The 14443-nt window shown below is 46.7% G+C and overlaps 2 protein-coding genes across 9 annotated transcripts in view; one reads left to right on the top strand and one right to left on the bottom strand.

Moving 5' to 3' along the window:
* Window positions 1–1224: 1224 nt before the first annotated feature.
* SLC25A27 (solute carrier family 25 member 27) lies at window positions 1225–12936 on the bottom strand. Its single transcript, XM_075086653.1, has 9 exons — window positions 12769–12936; window positions 11043–11234; window positions 10217–10301; window positions 8214–8336; window positions 7339–7451; window positions 5535–5619; window positions 4771–4863; window positions 4334–4436; window positions 1225–2964 (listed from the first exon to the last, which is right to left on the bottom strand). Exons 1-9 carry the CDS (start codon window positions 12869–12871, stop codon window positions 2893–2895), a joined length of 969 nt encoding a protein of 322 aa, XP_074942754.1. The 5' UTR covers window positions 12872–12936; the 3' UTR covers window positions 1225–2892.
* CYP39A1 (cytochrome P450 family 39 subfamily A member 1) overlaps window positions 11943–14443 on the top strand; it is a 34875-nt gene continuing 32374 nt past the window's right edge. For 5 of the 8 annotated variants that reach the window (XM_075086647.1, XM_075086641.1, XM_075086646.1 and 2 more), the window contains exons 1-2: window positions 12628–12717; window positions 12865–13144. In XM_075086647.1, coding sequence (XP_074942748.1) covers window positions 12884–13144 — 261 coding nt within the window. In that variant the 5' untranslated portion in view covers window positions 12628–12717; window positions 12865–12883. Of the gene's footprint in view, window positions 12335–12468; window positions 12718–12864; window positions 13145–14443 lie in introns of those variants that run through there. The other 3 variants (XM_075086642.1, XM_075086644.1, XM_075086650.1) reach the window with 3 other exon arrangements.

Below are 14443 nucleotides of genomic sequence, written 5' to 3'. Positions count from 1 at the left end.
GCTGCCCGAATGGTCGAGTCCATTTTGCTCCCCGCGGCGGGGGGAAGGGGGGGTAAGGGCGCATAAGAGAGGCGGAACGGGCTAATACATCGGGCCGGGCCGGCTAAATGGAGACTGCTCGGACGCTCGGAGGCGCCACAAGGAGGAGGATTATCGGCAGGGCACGCTGGAACCGCAGGACTCAGCCCAGAGCCCACTGGCTCTTCCCTCGCCCGCGCTGGAGCGCTCCACGCCGGCCGTATGGCAGCGGCACGGCGGGGAGGAGGGGCGAGGGGAGAGCCCTCCAAGCCCGCTTAGCCTCCATTGGCCAGAGCCGGACCCGGGGCGGGGCGTGCGCGCAGGGCTTGGCGGCTATTGGCCAGCGTGGAGGGCAGTGTGAGGGCGGGGTGGGGCGGTCGCTGACGCGGCGGCGGTCCCTGAGACGGCAGGCGGGGTGCGAGGCCGCCGCCAGCGGCTGCAGTCACCGGGGGGGCGCCGGGGGCAGCCCCCGTCCGACGGCCTTCCCCGGCCGCAGCCAGCCTCCCGGCGGGGCAGGGGCACCTGAGGGGCCGCCTCTCCGCCGGCAGCGAGGCCCTGCCGCAAGCCTGCCTCAGGCTGCTTCAGCCGTGAGGTGCAGGCCTCCTTCCCCCTGTCTTCTCCCTCCGTCTGTCCCTACCCGGTCTGCCGCCTCCATCCGAGGCCGCCCCGTGGCACAGGACACCTGCCTCCGCCGAGCCCGGGCTGGCTCAGCCATCTGCGGCACGGGCAGGAGGGTGACACCGGCCTGAGGGACAGCAGCGTCCGGGGCTATCCTGGCTATGGATGGGGCAGCCGCAGACGAGGACCACCTCTGAGGGTCTTGGGCAGCAGCAAATGTGGGTGCTCTGGTGGCCTCCTCCAGATCGGCTGGGCTGTCACGCTGCTCCCTTTCGTCCGTTCAGCTCTACAAGTGTGTGGTTTCTCTATGGTTTTGCCCCCCTTTTTCCAGGCGGACCTTTTGCTGCCTTCCAGCCTTTAGGGACAATAGTCAGAAGTGGAGGTGTGAGGAAGAGGAAGGCCCTGGAATTCAGCGAGCCTTGCTTAGGCTACAGGAGAGTCCAGCAAAGCCATAGTGCCATCCTTGGGCTGATTCTTGGCTTCTGAAACAGAAGCTGGTAAGTAAATGAATATGGCCAAGTGCTTCACAGGGTGGAAACTTCTGCTTGAAAAATTTGGAATTACAAAACACTAAGAAGTAATGCAGGAAGTAGCAAGTTTTCCTATTCAAATTATTTATTTTTTAATATAAAATACTAGAAATCAGCACTGTTACGAGTCTCTTTAGTGTTTCATGCCCCCCCCCCCCAAAAAAAAAAGCTTTGTTAAGAGTTAGAACAGTTTTCACTACAAGACTTCTAAAATTACTTTTTTAAACTCAGTAGGTCAGGTACTTCTGCACATCCATCATCAGGGTTATCCAAGACAGGACTACTTGGGATGGAACTGAAGAAGCAGCTTTGACTGCTGGTTTATAACCATGGGTGATGGTATGCAAGAAGGAAAGAACTTAGATTAATTTCTCAGGCTGACAACTAGAAAAATAACGTATTTCTGAACAAAAACTTCTGACCCCCCTAATAACAGTGAGATGAATTTTTCCAGACTGGAATCACACACCAAATGCATGTGGCCACAACAGATCTACAACACAATCAAAAAGTACAAGTGCAAGCCAAGAAAATGCCCAAACTGTATTTAATCAGAAGTTGGCACATTGAAGATACTAGTTGCAAAGACTAGTCTAGAAGAAATCCTGAGTACTTACTCAGAGGACTAAGTCTTGTATGGTCATTTAATTACCAGATATTGCTAAATCAAAGCCAGCTTTCTTCTGTCTACATTATGATTGCTTTTATACTGCATTTTTGCCTCCTGATTGCCAAAGATAAGGCTAGTGAGAAACAGCAGCCGTCTCCTTTCCTATGAAATCTAGAAGGATTTAGGTTTAAAAATGAAATAAATTACTCTGCTTCAAAAACACAAAATGTTGGAATATAACATTACTTTTTCATGGGCAGCGTGTGTATTTCCATGGAAAAGTGGTATCGTAATGTCCGGTCTGCCATGTTGGCATGGGGACCCTCAAAGGGCAAGTAGCTCAACTCGGTGCTATGGGCAGCATGTGTAGACATGTATGGACAGCAGTACTTCAAGAGGGGCAGAGCAAACTAGGCTTCTGATATACTGGGTACAGGACTGCATTTCACTCATGGTTACTACTGAAATGGTTGAGTGAAGAGGTCAGGGTGTCTCCAGGAAGTAAGAGGAGCACAACCCCTTCCATCTTCTGTGCAAAGCAAATTTGAAATCAGGTAAACTGCTTTAATCTTTTTCAGTTCCTAGCGCTACAGACTTGGTTTGCTGAGGCATCAAACTAATGAGAGGTAGTTCTTTATGTGTGTGCAAATGTAACAATAACAAAAATTCCCAAATTTTATGGGCTGCTTAGCCACAGATGTTCAGTGCTGCGTTGTTCAACCTGCTCTCGTCCTTAACATAAGGAACCAGCTCTATCAAACTCTATCAAACAAGCAAACAGTATTATATTCTACTTGCTTGGTAGATTTTTTTTTTTAACCTCTGTTTATGGTTTCAGAAAGCTGATGTTGGCTGCCAGTTGAAGCATTATTGTGGCAATTTTGTCCTGTGGATAACTTAAATTTCATATAGCAGTCTGACAAGCAAATAGTGTCCTTAAGGCATGGATACTCCTAACCAGTAAGGGCTGGATTTGGGGCAGCAACTTACACATGTGATCCTACTGCCAGTCTCCTAAATGTGTTAGTTCCCTGTGGGGTCGGGATGCCTTGTGAAATGAGAATTCAGCTTTCTGCTGCTTCTTTGTTTTGTGAATATTGAAGTGCTTTCACAATTTTAAAAAGAACTAACTCCACAGATCCTTCTGATTTGTTCATACGTAAGCCAGAATACCAGTGACCAAGGAGCCTGTGAAAATAAACGCTGAAGTTAGAGGCTGAAAATAGAAGTGACCCAATAATTAAACCCATTAGATTAAACTGTCTCCTTTTAAAAATCATATCCTTAAGCTTGATCTCATATTATGTCTTTCATATAAAAATCATAGTGTTGCGTATGATTAGGGCTACTCAGTCCTTCACAAGACCCCTAAAAGCTTTTATTTTCAGCCTGCCTACTCATAAATGCTTGACCTGAAATGTTTCATACTTGGCGGCTACTTCAGGTTGAATGCTTTTAAAATCATTTTTCAAGGGTTTACTTGTTCTAAATCCTTACTGAGAAAATTACACAGTTCTCCTCACATAAAATTTATATCCTGCTGCCATTTACTTGAGGTGCTCTGATTTTTTTTGGGGAGGAACAGATTGGTGTTTGACAAAAGGCTGCCTTCTGCCTAGGAAACACCTTTTCCTGCTCCTCTGAAACACCTGGTAAACATTCCACAAATTACAAGCCTTTGGGAAATCTAAGTTGGCATATGCTCCGTGGAAATTTTTTGCTTAGTAGTAAACTGGCAAAGACCCCATCATTACTGAATGTGCTCCAGCTCAGAGACACGGGGACTGAGCAGCTGAGCAGAACCTTCCTATAACTGCTGTCACCAGCGGCCGCGACCACTGTTGTGCTCAGTTAAATTAGAGAAGGGAGGCTTTTGCCTTTGATCTTGGTGTTCAATCTGGTAAGTTAAACAGTGTCAAGACCTCAAAGCCAGCTGGCAGGTCTAGACATAGCCATAGACTTAAAAAAAAAAAAAAAAAGTGGTCACATCTAAATTTGCTATTGGGAATTGTCCCTTGCCCAAACTAACAGCCTAGACCGCCAAGTTCCAGTTCCCAGGCTCCAACTGCTGCTTGGCTTAGTTGTACAGATGTAGCTTTAACGGCCCGGCAGTATGCAGGAGAAAGCCACTAGCCTGAATGCAAGAGAGGCAAAAGTGAGATCTAGGATGGAACAGTAGTAAAGCAATTCTGGGATCAGGAGAGGAGGAATGAAAGGAAGAGGGATGCAAAGGGAGTCCAGGGCTGGGAGCAAGAAGAGAGCAAAGGAGAGCAAAAGAGAGTTGAGGAAGGGAGAAAGGAGGGAGCCTGCAATGGTAAAAAACGGCAAGGAAAATCACTAGCAATTAAACAGGACGGCATTTTCCAAACTAAAGAGGTGCAAGAGGCAACATGGGGGAAGTGACACTGCAGGCAGCTGTGTCATCCACTACATTCAGCTATGCTAACTGCAATTAAATCAAGAGACCCAAATAGTTTTGGAAAAATTTTTGACACAGAAAGAACATTTTAAAGCCACATTGTTAACTGTCTTGCAGAGAGAGTTAAAAGGCACTTACCATTCGCATCCAGGTTGGTATAAAGCCTTTGTATAGAGACATAAACCCTTCACCCTGTACAGTTTGAATCAAGCAGTCCACGGAAGACTTATACAGCAGACCTCTAGCAATGTGCAAGGAGAACAAATACTGTTAGCATTACAAATATGCCATTTTAAAAAATCCCACACCCCCCGGAGAATAATCTGTATCTGATAAATTTGTACAAGCAAGAGCTCTTTTGTAAGCTCACTGGAGTCTCATCAGAACTGAAATCCACGACGTAACTGGGTATGCTTAGGGGTCGTCACAACAAACCCCCCGGGCATGCAAAACTAAATAAAATGATCTTCAGAGGATGAAGAGGAAATTAGAGACTTAGCACTTGACTCCCAGTGAAATCAGTGAGACTCAGGGTTTCATTTTTCTACTGAAAAGTCAGTCTCAAGCGTCTGTACCTTCCCTGCTTATCTCTCGGCTGGTTCATTATCCGGGTTTTGACCACATCAGCAGGAGTTCCCAGAACAGCAGCTACCAGGCCAGAACAGCAACTGTCAACAGCAACAGATACATAAAGAGGAAAGTAAGATTTATGATGACAGCTTAAGCATCATGGTTGAAGTTCTAATGATATAATATATTAAAACAGTTATCATAAAATCATGAGTAATACCTCATAACTTAACAAAAACTTGATTTGGGAGGAGGCTTGCTAGTATTGCTCTTGCTCAGATGTCTTCCCAGTGCCAGCTTCCCTCACCTCTATGTGCAGATCTGAGGCAGGGATAAAGGACCCTGAGGCAACTTATGATATTGTTTATATAAAGCAGATTTATTCATAATTTAAGGAGTAAAATAGGTTGTTCTGCAGAATTTATATTGCTTATTGTTATGGTTTGCTAAAATTAAAACTAGGTTAGATAAAATAGTAGTAATTCCAGAAAAGTGGAGGTTCCTGTGCTCTTACAGATGTGCGAGGTGTTTAAATGCATCAGCAAGGCACTTTAGTGAGGGCAGTTTTGTAGCAATGGTCGCATCCTCTGTCTTGTGTCTTTTGTACAAAGACGTTCTCTCAAGCAAAAAAAAAAGAAGTTATAAATGTGCATTTTATCAGCAGTATCACAACCAAAGAACAGGGGCTTCTGCTGGCACAGAGGCACAGATCAAGACAGCAAGGCTGGAAATGCTCCCCAGTGGAAAAGGGGTAATGGGGAATACGCACCTGGCAATGCTGTGAGTCACACAATTGTCCACAAGCGGCGTGTTCAGAAGCAAGAAGTGTTTCACTGTGTCATAAGTGGTCAGATCTGTCAAGATAATAGAAAAAACAGCATTGTCAGAAGTAAATGGTGCCTGCGCTGTTCATTAGTGACATAGGATGGAGGCTTGGCAAGACCTGAATTCCCATTGCAGCCCCTCCCCTTTGCCAGCACTCTGCCCCTGGTTTCTGATGGCGGTTGTGACATCTGGGTTCTGTTGTTAGACACGTGAGTGTGTGCTGTATTCTACTACCATCTCTCTGTTTTACCCTACAAATGATAGGATGGATCCCAAATGGAAAATTCTGCAAAATACCTCATTAATCAAACCCAGAAACATCACAATAAGGGTGGTTCTGCCTCTTCTACCTCTGTGCAAGTGTTATAAAAATGTTAGAAACATTAGACAAAAAAGGTAGATTATGTCATGGAACTTATATCGTGTTCTGAAAACAGACAGGAGTTATAGCATCTGGGCATCTGAATGAAAGACAGTAGATCTGCATTACATTTCCAATGTCCTGACCGTAAAACTTAAAAGCCCAGCCCACTAACCAGGATGGCCCTCCCAGCTCTTTGTAGTGCTTCACAGCCCAAACATACCCAGTGGAGATCATTCTCCACTTGTAAGAGTTTGCTTGTTTACGTTTACATGCCAAGACTGCACATTAACGTTGTGTATGGACATACATACCTTAGTTAATCATTCTATAGCCCTCATTTAACAGCTCCTGCTGCAAATGTTATCTGTCCAGTGATTCCTGTACTGCTGCTTAGCAAGCTGTAAGCATACACCACCTCTGATTTTCTATCTTCAGAGACATATTTTGGTCATGCTGCTAACATCCCTGTGCTAAGTGACGTAGAAATTAGTAGCTGTCATGCCAAAGAAATTTAAGCATGCAAAATAAAAAATTGTCAAGGCAATAATATATGTGCCACCAAACACAGAGCAAGTGTTTATGGTGGGCACCCACAAGCGGTGTCTTTTGGTCCCAAAGACATCTCCCTCCTTACTTTACAAACATAACCTCAGGAAGGAGAGCAAAGACCGTCCAATGTATCCTTGCAGTTTTGGAGACACAAAGGAAAGCTCTATCTATATGTGGAAGGAGTGAGTGCTTCTTGGATCAGCCAAGCACTCATGCAGCTACTTCACCTTATAACCCTCATCCCCTGCCTGAACTACACTGTAGGTGTACCTGTCTGCAGCTCCGTCACACCATGCCTGGGGCTGTGGACCGTGCTGATCTGGATGCTGACCCTCGGACTATCTCCCTAGCTTGACCCAGGACCTTTCTTACCATCATGGACCTGCTGGTGATCACTGAGCTGTGTCTGATCCTGGTGACCCTCACCAGACCTGATTCTGGCCCAGCTTCCTGGCTTGGCCTCAGACCTGCCTCATCACCACACGCTTTCCTGAGGATGTGGACCTTGGTGGAACGTGGCTGCCTATGCTGGCTCTGCCCTGCTCACCTTGCCTGGGCAGCAGGGAGCTGGGTTGTGGCTGGCGAGGTCCTTTCTCTGCTCGTTGTGAGACCCCCTCAGCTCCCAGCTTACCATCCCTCAGGCTCCAGCACAAACTTATTTTTAAGCAACTTGATTTCCACAGGAACAAAACGTTCAAGGCAGAAGTCACCTGCAGTGCACTTCAAACAGATCCCCAGTGTAGATAACCAAGAAACAAAGACCAGGGAAGCAGCCAAACTCTTCTTAAAGCTTAGACGTGGCCTTAAGCACTGCAGACCAAGTTATGAAATTTACCTCCCATGTTCACCAGAGCAGCTCTCTGCACATTTGGCACCCATCCAGCCCAAAGCCCCCGTATTCCTCCTTCGGACAGGATCTTCATAAATGCGTGGTGCACTCCTCGAAACCTGAAATCAATATGCAACTAGTAAGTAGAGAGCCCAGCTGTGGAGAAATCTTTGCATATTCCAGCACTTCGCTGCACCAGTCCTCACAGAGAAAAGGCATTTTATACCTGCGAGGATCTGGCCCACCAGATCCATTTTTTGATCCATCTTCGGGTCCATCTTTGACTTTCATGCCGCGATATTTTACCAGACGTACTGTTTGCCTCGGTAAGCAGCAATCTGGTTGCTAATGGCAGACGACACTTTGATCCCACAGCTGGGCTGCAATGCTCAATGTACGAGACACCGAAGGATGCCAGCAATTTCAGATGCAAAGAGCGGTGTGTCCTGGTATCTGGAGGAGGGCCTCGAGCCCTGCTGTCTGCAGGCGACCCAGCCCTTCCCTGTGCCCGTGCATCCTGCACAAGCCATTCCCCCCATCCTTCCTTCCATCTTCCCTTCAGAAAGCATCCTTCCCTCCCCCCCCGGCAGAGCACTGGCATGGATGTGCTGCACATGTAGGATGGATTAGGGTTTGTGGTCTCTCTGGGACCAATGCATCAGAATTAGGAAGGCGAGTATAAATGGAATAAGGAGGAAGCCTTGGATGCCTCACCCTCTCCACAGCCCAGAGCCATCAGATGCCTCCCAGGCACTGCTCTTCCCCCTGAAAGGGCTCCGAGCAGCTGGGGAGTTGGGGTGGCAGAGAACAGAGGCAACCACACCCTCAGCCAAAGAGTAATCATTACCAGGGAAAAACTGCCAGCTTTGAGAGGAACCGACCGTAACGGCTTTCCTTCCAGCTTCCTTTTTCCTTCCATCTGCATCTGCACCTTCACCAGATCAGTCGGGCTGGCGAAAAACTGTCCAATGGCACCCGCAGACATGCCTCCAACTACAGCTTTCCTACGAAACAGGGAAAGAAAATGTGCTCCAGAACACACTGAAAATCTTTACAAATCTCAGTGCTTGAGCTGAAGAGTTGGGCAGCATGACCCAGGTGAAATAAGTATGAATGGGTTATTTCTTATATTAACAGCCAAAGTTAAGGTTATAATTGTGGCGACTGCAGGTAGTTAGGGTGTTAAGGTAGTCTACAATATTCCTCTCAATTTTAAGAAAGGTTTAAAACTTACCTGGGGAAAAAACCCAAGTTATTATACATCACCAAGATGCTCTGCTTCCTCTCCAGGTTACATTATGCTCTTCACTTAAGTTTTAAAGGCAGGATGGCAAGGTACACAAGTAAGCGATATATTATAACAACTGAATGCCAGTCTGAAACTCTAAACTTCTTGCTGATACATAAAACTTTTCTTTATCTCCCATTGCTGCTAGATGAGTTGTGTTAATTTTCTGGTTCTGCTTATTTTAGTAGAACCAGAAATTGCAGTATTATCCCTAGTTCCCCTTTCCTGTAGCATCAGGCGTAACAAGTACTTTGTATTAGATTTTATAAATCCCATCCTATAAACAGTTACATTTTGGACCCAAGATTTGATTTTGGAGTAAAATACTTGATTGGGTATGATACTGTATATGATTATGAAAGTACACAACTTCATTTTAACAATAAGGATTTGACAATTAGAAATTACCAAATTATGCAAAAATTGCAGAAGAATCTCCTTCGTTCCCCACAGGCAAAGAGACAATTCTGTAGCTATATACTGTTTGCATTTTCAAAAAAGGGATTGAGTGAGATTTGACTGTTGCTGCATTGAAGTTGCCAAACAAAGACTTCGGGTTTGCTGTTTGTAGGGATCATTCATCTCCTCAGGAAGATGCACAGATTTAACTTAGGTTGACATCTGCCATAGACACAGGAACAAAATAGTGTCTTTTCCTTCACAATCTGGAAATTTCCATCTATTGGGCTAAAATACACCACCAGAATCAGCAAGCCTGCCTGTTCTTATGCTCCCTGTTAATAATCCAATGATAAACTAATTTCTTACCCAGGCAGTACAGCAAGCAGCAAAACAGCAAAACGTTGCCATACTGCTGCTGCTGAACAACACGTAATGGGACCCATCCCTCCAGCAGCTGGAAATCTGAGCTGTACCCCACCTCACTTCTTTCTTGCAAAGCTCCAGAGGACATTTGACATGTCCATCATACCTTTGGAAATGTGTCCTCATCCCATGTGGAGCTAATCAAGCTCTTGGGTGGCCTCAGAGCTGAGCAGAGCACAAGCTGCAAGTCTAGCTTGGCTCAGCTGAACCCTTGGTTTGCATTACCCAGGCAGCTGTAGGATTAGTCACAGTGACTCACGCCGGTGTCAGGTTTGTACAATAGCTCACGGCTTCTCTGACAGCTGCCACACACAGCTGTACAGTCAGCCACGGCTCACCTGCACTTCCCAACATCCCCTGGCCCACACGGCAATGAAAGCTGCCACTACATCACAGACCTTGAGTCATGGTAAAGCTGCCCTGACTCCACTCTCATCCAGGTGAATTCCTGCCAGCCCAGGACAGCTGCTCGTGTTGATGCGGTTTATCATGTTTCTCCATCTCTTTAGTAGAGTATCCTTATTAGAGTAATCATGGTCCTAGTTAAGCCTCTGAGAAACTTATTTCAATATTTCTCAGCTCCCAGCTGAATGAAAAGATAACTGCCCTGAAACTAAAATGAGAAAGTCCGTATCAGTGCTTAGACCCCTGCTTTATATTTACTCTCTTCAGGATAGGTGAGCCAGGAGGAAAAGAGAGCTTTTGGAGGTGCAGCGCTCCTACAGTGAAGACAATCCCCAAATAGGCAAAAGCATAAATATACAACATTACCAGAAAGGAAAGCTTTCATCCTCAGACCTGCCAAGCACGGAGTCACGGAGATGTTCATATGCAACCATCCGAACCCCAGAGTACACTGTGGAAAATGAAAGCAGGAGACAGTTCTTGAGTCTGCCATTTCTAGAGGTCAAGAGATTGGTTGTAAAACACTCTGGAGCTTGCCTGGGTCGCTGGTCACTGCTCTCATGTTCGTGATCCAAATGGGGGCTGCCTGGTAGCTATGGCAGAACCAAAACTTTTTAGCACCGGAGAATCTCTCTGGCTGAGCCATACATCTGCCAGGAGGCAGCACGACTTACGCTCACATGCTAGGGACACGCGGCCACATTGCTTCCCTCTCAGCTGGTGCCAAGCGCAAAACCTCCCACAAGTGCTTTTGAGGTTTGTTGCTGTCACCATATTTCCAAATAAAACACAGAAAGCTGTTACCTGGGGCCAAACCGCTAATGCATTTCTTCATCCTAGCACTTGCAACCTTTTTTTCCCCAGCCTGTCCCTATTTCCTTCAAATAAAATATATTTATTGTTCTGAGGACTCTGAGTGCTTGCTTGCGCTGAAGACCCTGCAAAGGCCACAGGGATATTATTTCTTTTTTTTTTCCAGAAGCCAGAGTAAGGCTGTGAAGGAACAGGCAAGAGAGGAAAGAGAAGGGATTGAACCAGAATCCCATATATTTCGAAGTGGGATTGCAGGATAAACTGAAGAAGTCCTCGCAGATATACTTAGAGTACAGCAAGATACATCAAGCTTACTCCAAAAGGCTGTTGGCCACAGAAGGCAGGACCCAGACTTGTCCCATCACGAGCAGATGCTCACCTATGTGGCGGTAGACAGCCGGTGTGGCTCCTTGCCAGAGCTTTCGTAAGCCCTCCTCTTGCACGATGCCAGCCGCGGTGCGCAGCATGCCACGATAAGGGACTGCCTGGCCGGCGGCAGCTCCGTTGCGACGAACAGCAGCTTCACCTTGGACCTGCAGCCGAGTTTTCGTGAGATCCAGGGGAAATGTCACTGAAGAGAAAGAGCAGGGAACAAACGTGGCTACGGGTGCAGCTGCGGGGAAACCTACCATGCTGGTGCCATCTGCGCCCCGGTCCCCTCTGCCAGGCAGCCAAGGGTGCTGTGCAGGCACCAGCAGGCAGCAGGGACCGTACCCAACGGGGGTGCAGGTGATTCGTGGAGAACAGGAGAGTCACGTCCAGGTCTGTAAAAGTGGCTCTGGGCATAAGTAACCAAAATCCGTTCTTGTCAAACACCAAGCCTTTCACCCTTATTTCTTTTTGCAGACTTTTTATGCAATACGCATACTTTCTAAGAGACTCTGGATTAAAAATCCTGTTCCAGTTACTCCCCCTGAATAAAGATCAGTGAAATCTGTTATCGAGCATGTGGCCCCTCCAGTTCTGCCCAGCATAGTGGCAGCACACATTACAGTCAGGAACAACCCCACAGTGGCCATCATAATGCAGACACACGTGCATGTGAGCATCTATCCTATGAACCACCCTAAAACATGCTGGTTTTCTGATACAGACGCAAAAATCACGTTTAGCCTGTTATTTCTGTCGCTGAAATAACTGGTGGCCAGTGAAGGTGGCCCAACTCGATCTCGGCTCCCCAGGGCTGCTCCTGAAACAGTATGGGTATGTATTTGCTGCCCCTAATTTCAGTTCCAGGCTGGGAGTGTCTCACTGGGTGATGGACCTTCCCAGCCCGCCTCAGGCGGTGAGTGCTCAGGAGCAGGGGCTGTCTTTGGTCCGATACCTCTGCGACACACGTGGGACTACAGGGTCCTTCCAGAGCAGGACTCTGAGGTACTAGGGGAATGCAGGCACCGCTCAAAGCCTCAGCAGATTTACAGTCTATTTGTGCATTGTTTGGTACTCATGGTTAAAGATTAGCAAAGATTAAGAAGTAACAAATCATTAGAGCAATGTGACAGATTTGCCTGTAAGAGCTTGTAGAAACTATATAGAATATGCGGAGAAATATTCCAGATAAGTTACTGACCACAAAGTAGTGCTACAGATGCCAGGGTGCTTCTTTCCTGCAACTCAGCAAACAGTTTACTGTACTCCATTTTTACAGACATCTCCACTGGAACCAGAAATGTAAGATTTGATTTTACTTTTATTAACCTGCATTAACTATGAAAAGCAAATTCCTGAATAAGTCAGCCCCTTGCTACTAACTTAGGCAACAAATCATCCTGCCTCTTTAGTCTTCTTCCAGAAACCCAGCAAGCGCAAAGCTTAAAATTAGTCACAACTGCTCTGTGTTTATGACTGCAGCCCTTCAGTCTGTGAGGCAAGAAATTTCGACCTGAAAAACCCCTCCCTCCAGCCGCAGTCAGGTGGCATGAAACACTTGCAAGGCTTAAATTATTGAAAAGTCACAATGAGCAGAGTGGAACAAACAGATTTCCTGGAGCAGAAAAGCCAGAGTGAACATCGAGGAACGAGGCATCCAGGGACCGAAGTTCCCCCTGCCCCCCGTAAGTAAATTTTGATCCCCTTCCCTCTCGGAAAATCACGGTGAGTTGTACCTAGTTCTGCCACAGCCGCTGCACAGGCTGACAGAGCGAATTTGCTGGCTCGGGGCCATCTCTCTGGAAGAGGTAAGCTCTTCTCTTCTTCTGCAGGTGACATCTAGCGTCTAACATGAAAGAAGGCTACCAGCCACCCTGCGAGGGTCTGGAGCAAGAGCAGACCCTACCGCAGCTCTGCTCAGGGTCGTTTAGGAGACAAATTGCTGAAGGTCATGTTTCTCCAGCGCCAGCACCAGGAACGGCAGCAGCCCGAGTGCCTCCTGCAGAGCTGCGAGGTCCTTGTGCAGTGACACAAGAGACCCCTGCGCAACAGGCTCCTGGGAAATGTAGTCTGTCACCAACGCTACCCTCTGCCAGGAAACCGAAAGTGCAGGTACAGTCACATATGCAATTTTGCCCATTATCTACATTTAAAATATATATCATTAATGAGACCTCAAGATTCTGAGAACGTGTGTGGGGTGTGGTTGCTTTATGGGGTGCTGTCATTGACAGCAGTGCCTCGGGAGCCCCAGACTGCATCCCTGTGTCAAACAGCTGCACAGACTTCTGAGACAGATGAATTGATCCACATCTGGTTTAACAAAAGCTGCGTTAGCAACAGCTACATGCCGAGCTGCAGTGCTAGAGCAGTCCCCGTCTCCTGGGGATTAGGCACAGAGCAGTGCAGTTTGAGCAAGGGGCATGAAAGCCTGGGAAGACAGAAGCTGATCTCTGCCCAAAGCCCCGTATGTAAAAAGTTTAAAGCTTTCCTGTCTGAATGCCGAAGCCCTGTTAATTGTGTGCCAGTCCTAATTTCTCTTAAATTAATGTAGGCATATTTAGGTTCTCACCATGAAAAAAAGGGTAAGGCATGTACTGTTCAAGAGAAGCTTTTCATTTATCATTAAGGTTCAGCTGAATCACTGAGTTAATCATTAGCCATTAATCACTAATCCTCATGCTGAGGATTTGAGGATTTTTAGGTCACAGAAACTTATCCCAGAAACCTCCTCACACCACTCTCAGAATGCCTAACATTTTGGTGTGCAGTCCTGGTCACAACGATTCAGACAAAGGGAGCATTGTAGGTGAAATATTCAGCTAAAGTCAGATGAATTTATCTTGTTGGTAACCAGTAATCGGTATTAAATTGGATCCTTCTTTGGGTTAGAATTCATTAGAATTCACACAGTGATAAAACAAACTACTGACAAAGCCCTGATTAAAATGGGAAGAAGGCATATTGCAATTTAATGCAAACAAGCCTGGCTGCACTGAGGGCACAAATGGTTCAGAGCCTTATTTTAGGCTTAGAATGCAATCTGCTGTTGGCGCTTTTGTGCCTCCCTCCATAGCTATTCCTTGGGCTTGGGTCAGCTTCTGCCACTGTATATCAGCCTGTATGGATATCACTGGTTCATAGTTTAGGCTGGAGAGGACCTCTAGAGGTCATCTAGTACAATCCTCTGCTCAGAGCAGGGATAGCTTCAGAGTTACATCAGGGTGCCCAGGGCCGTGTTCGGTCACCTTCTGAAAACCTCCAAGGATGGGGATTTCACAACCACAGTCTGTTCCTGTGCTTAACCACTTTGTGAGCAATTTTTTCATATATTCAGTCAGAATTTCCCACATTGCATCTTCTGTCCATTGCTTCTCATCCCTTAGATGTACGCCTCTGGGGACAGTCTCA

This window comes from Phalacrocorax aristotelis, chromosome 3, assembly GCF_949628215.1.
Source record: "Phalacrocorax aristotelis chromosome 3, bGulAri2.1, whole genome shotgun sequence".
Lineage (NCBI taxonomy): Eukaryota > Metazoa > Chordata > Aves > Suliformes > Phalacrocoracidae > Phalacrocorax > Phalacrocorax aristotelis.
The sequence above is the reverse complement of the archived record's forward strand: the minus strand, read 5'-3'. Positions and strand labels throughout refer to the sequence as shown.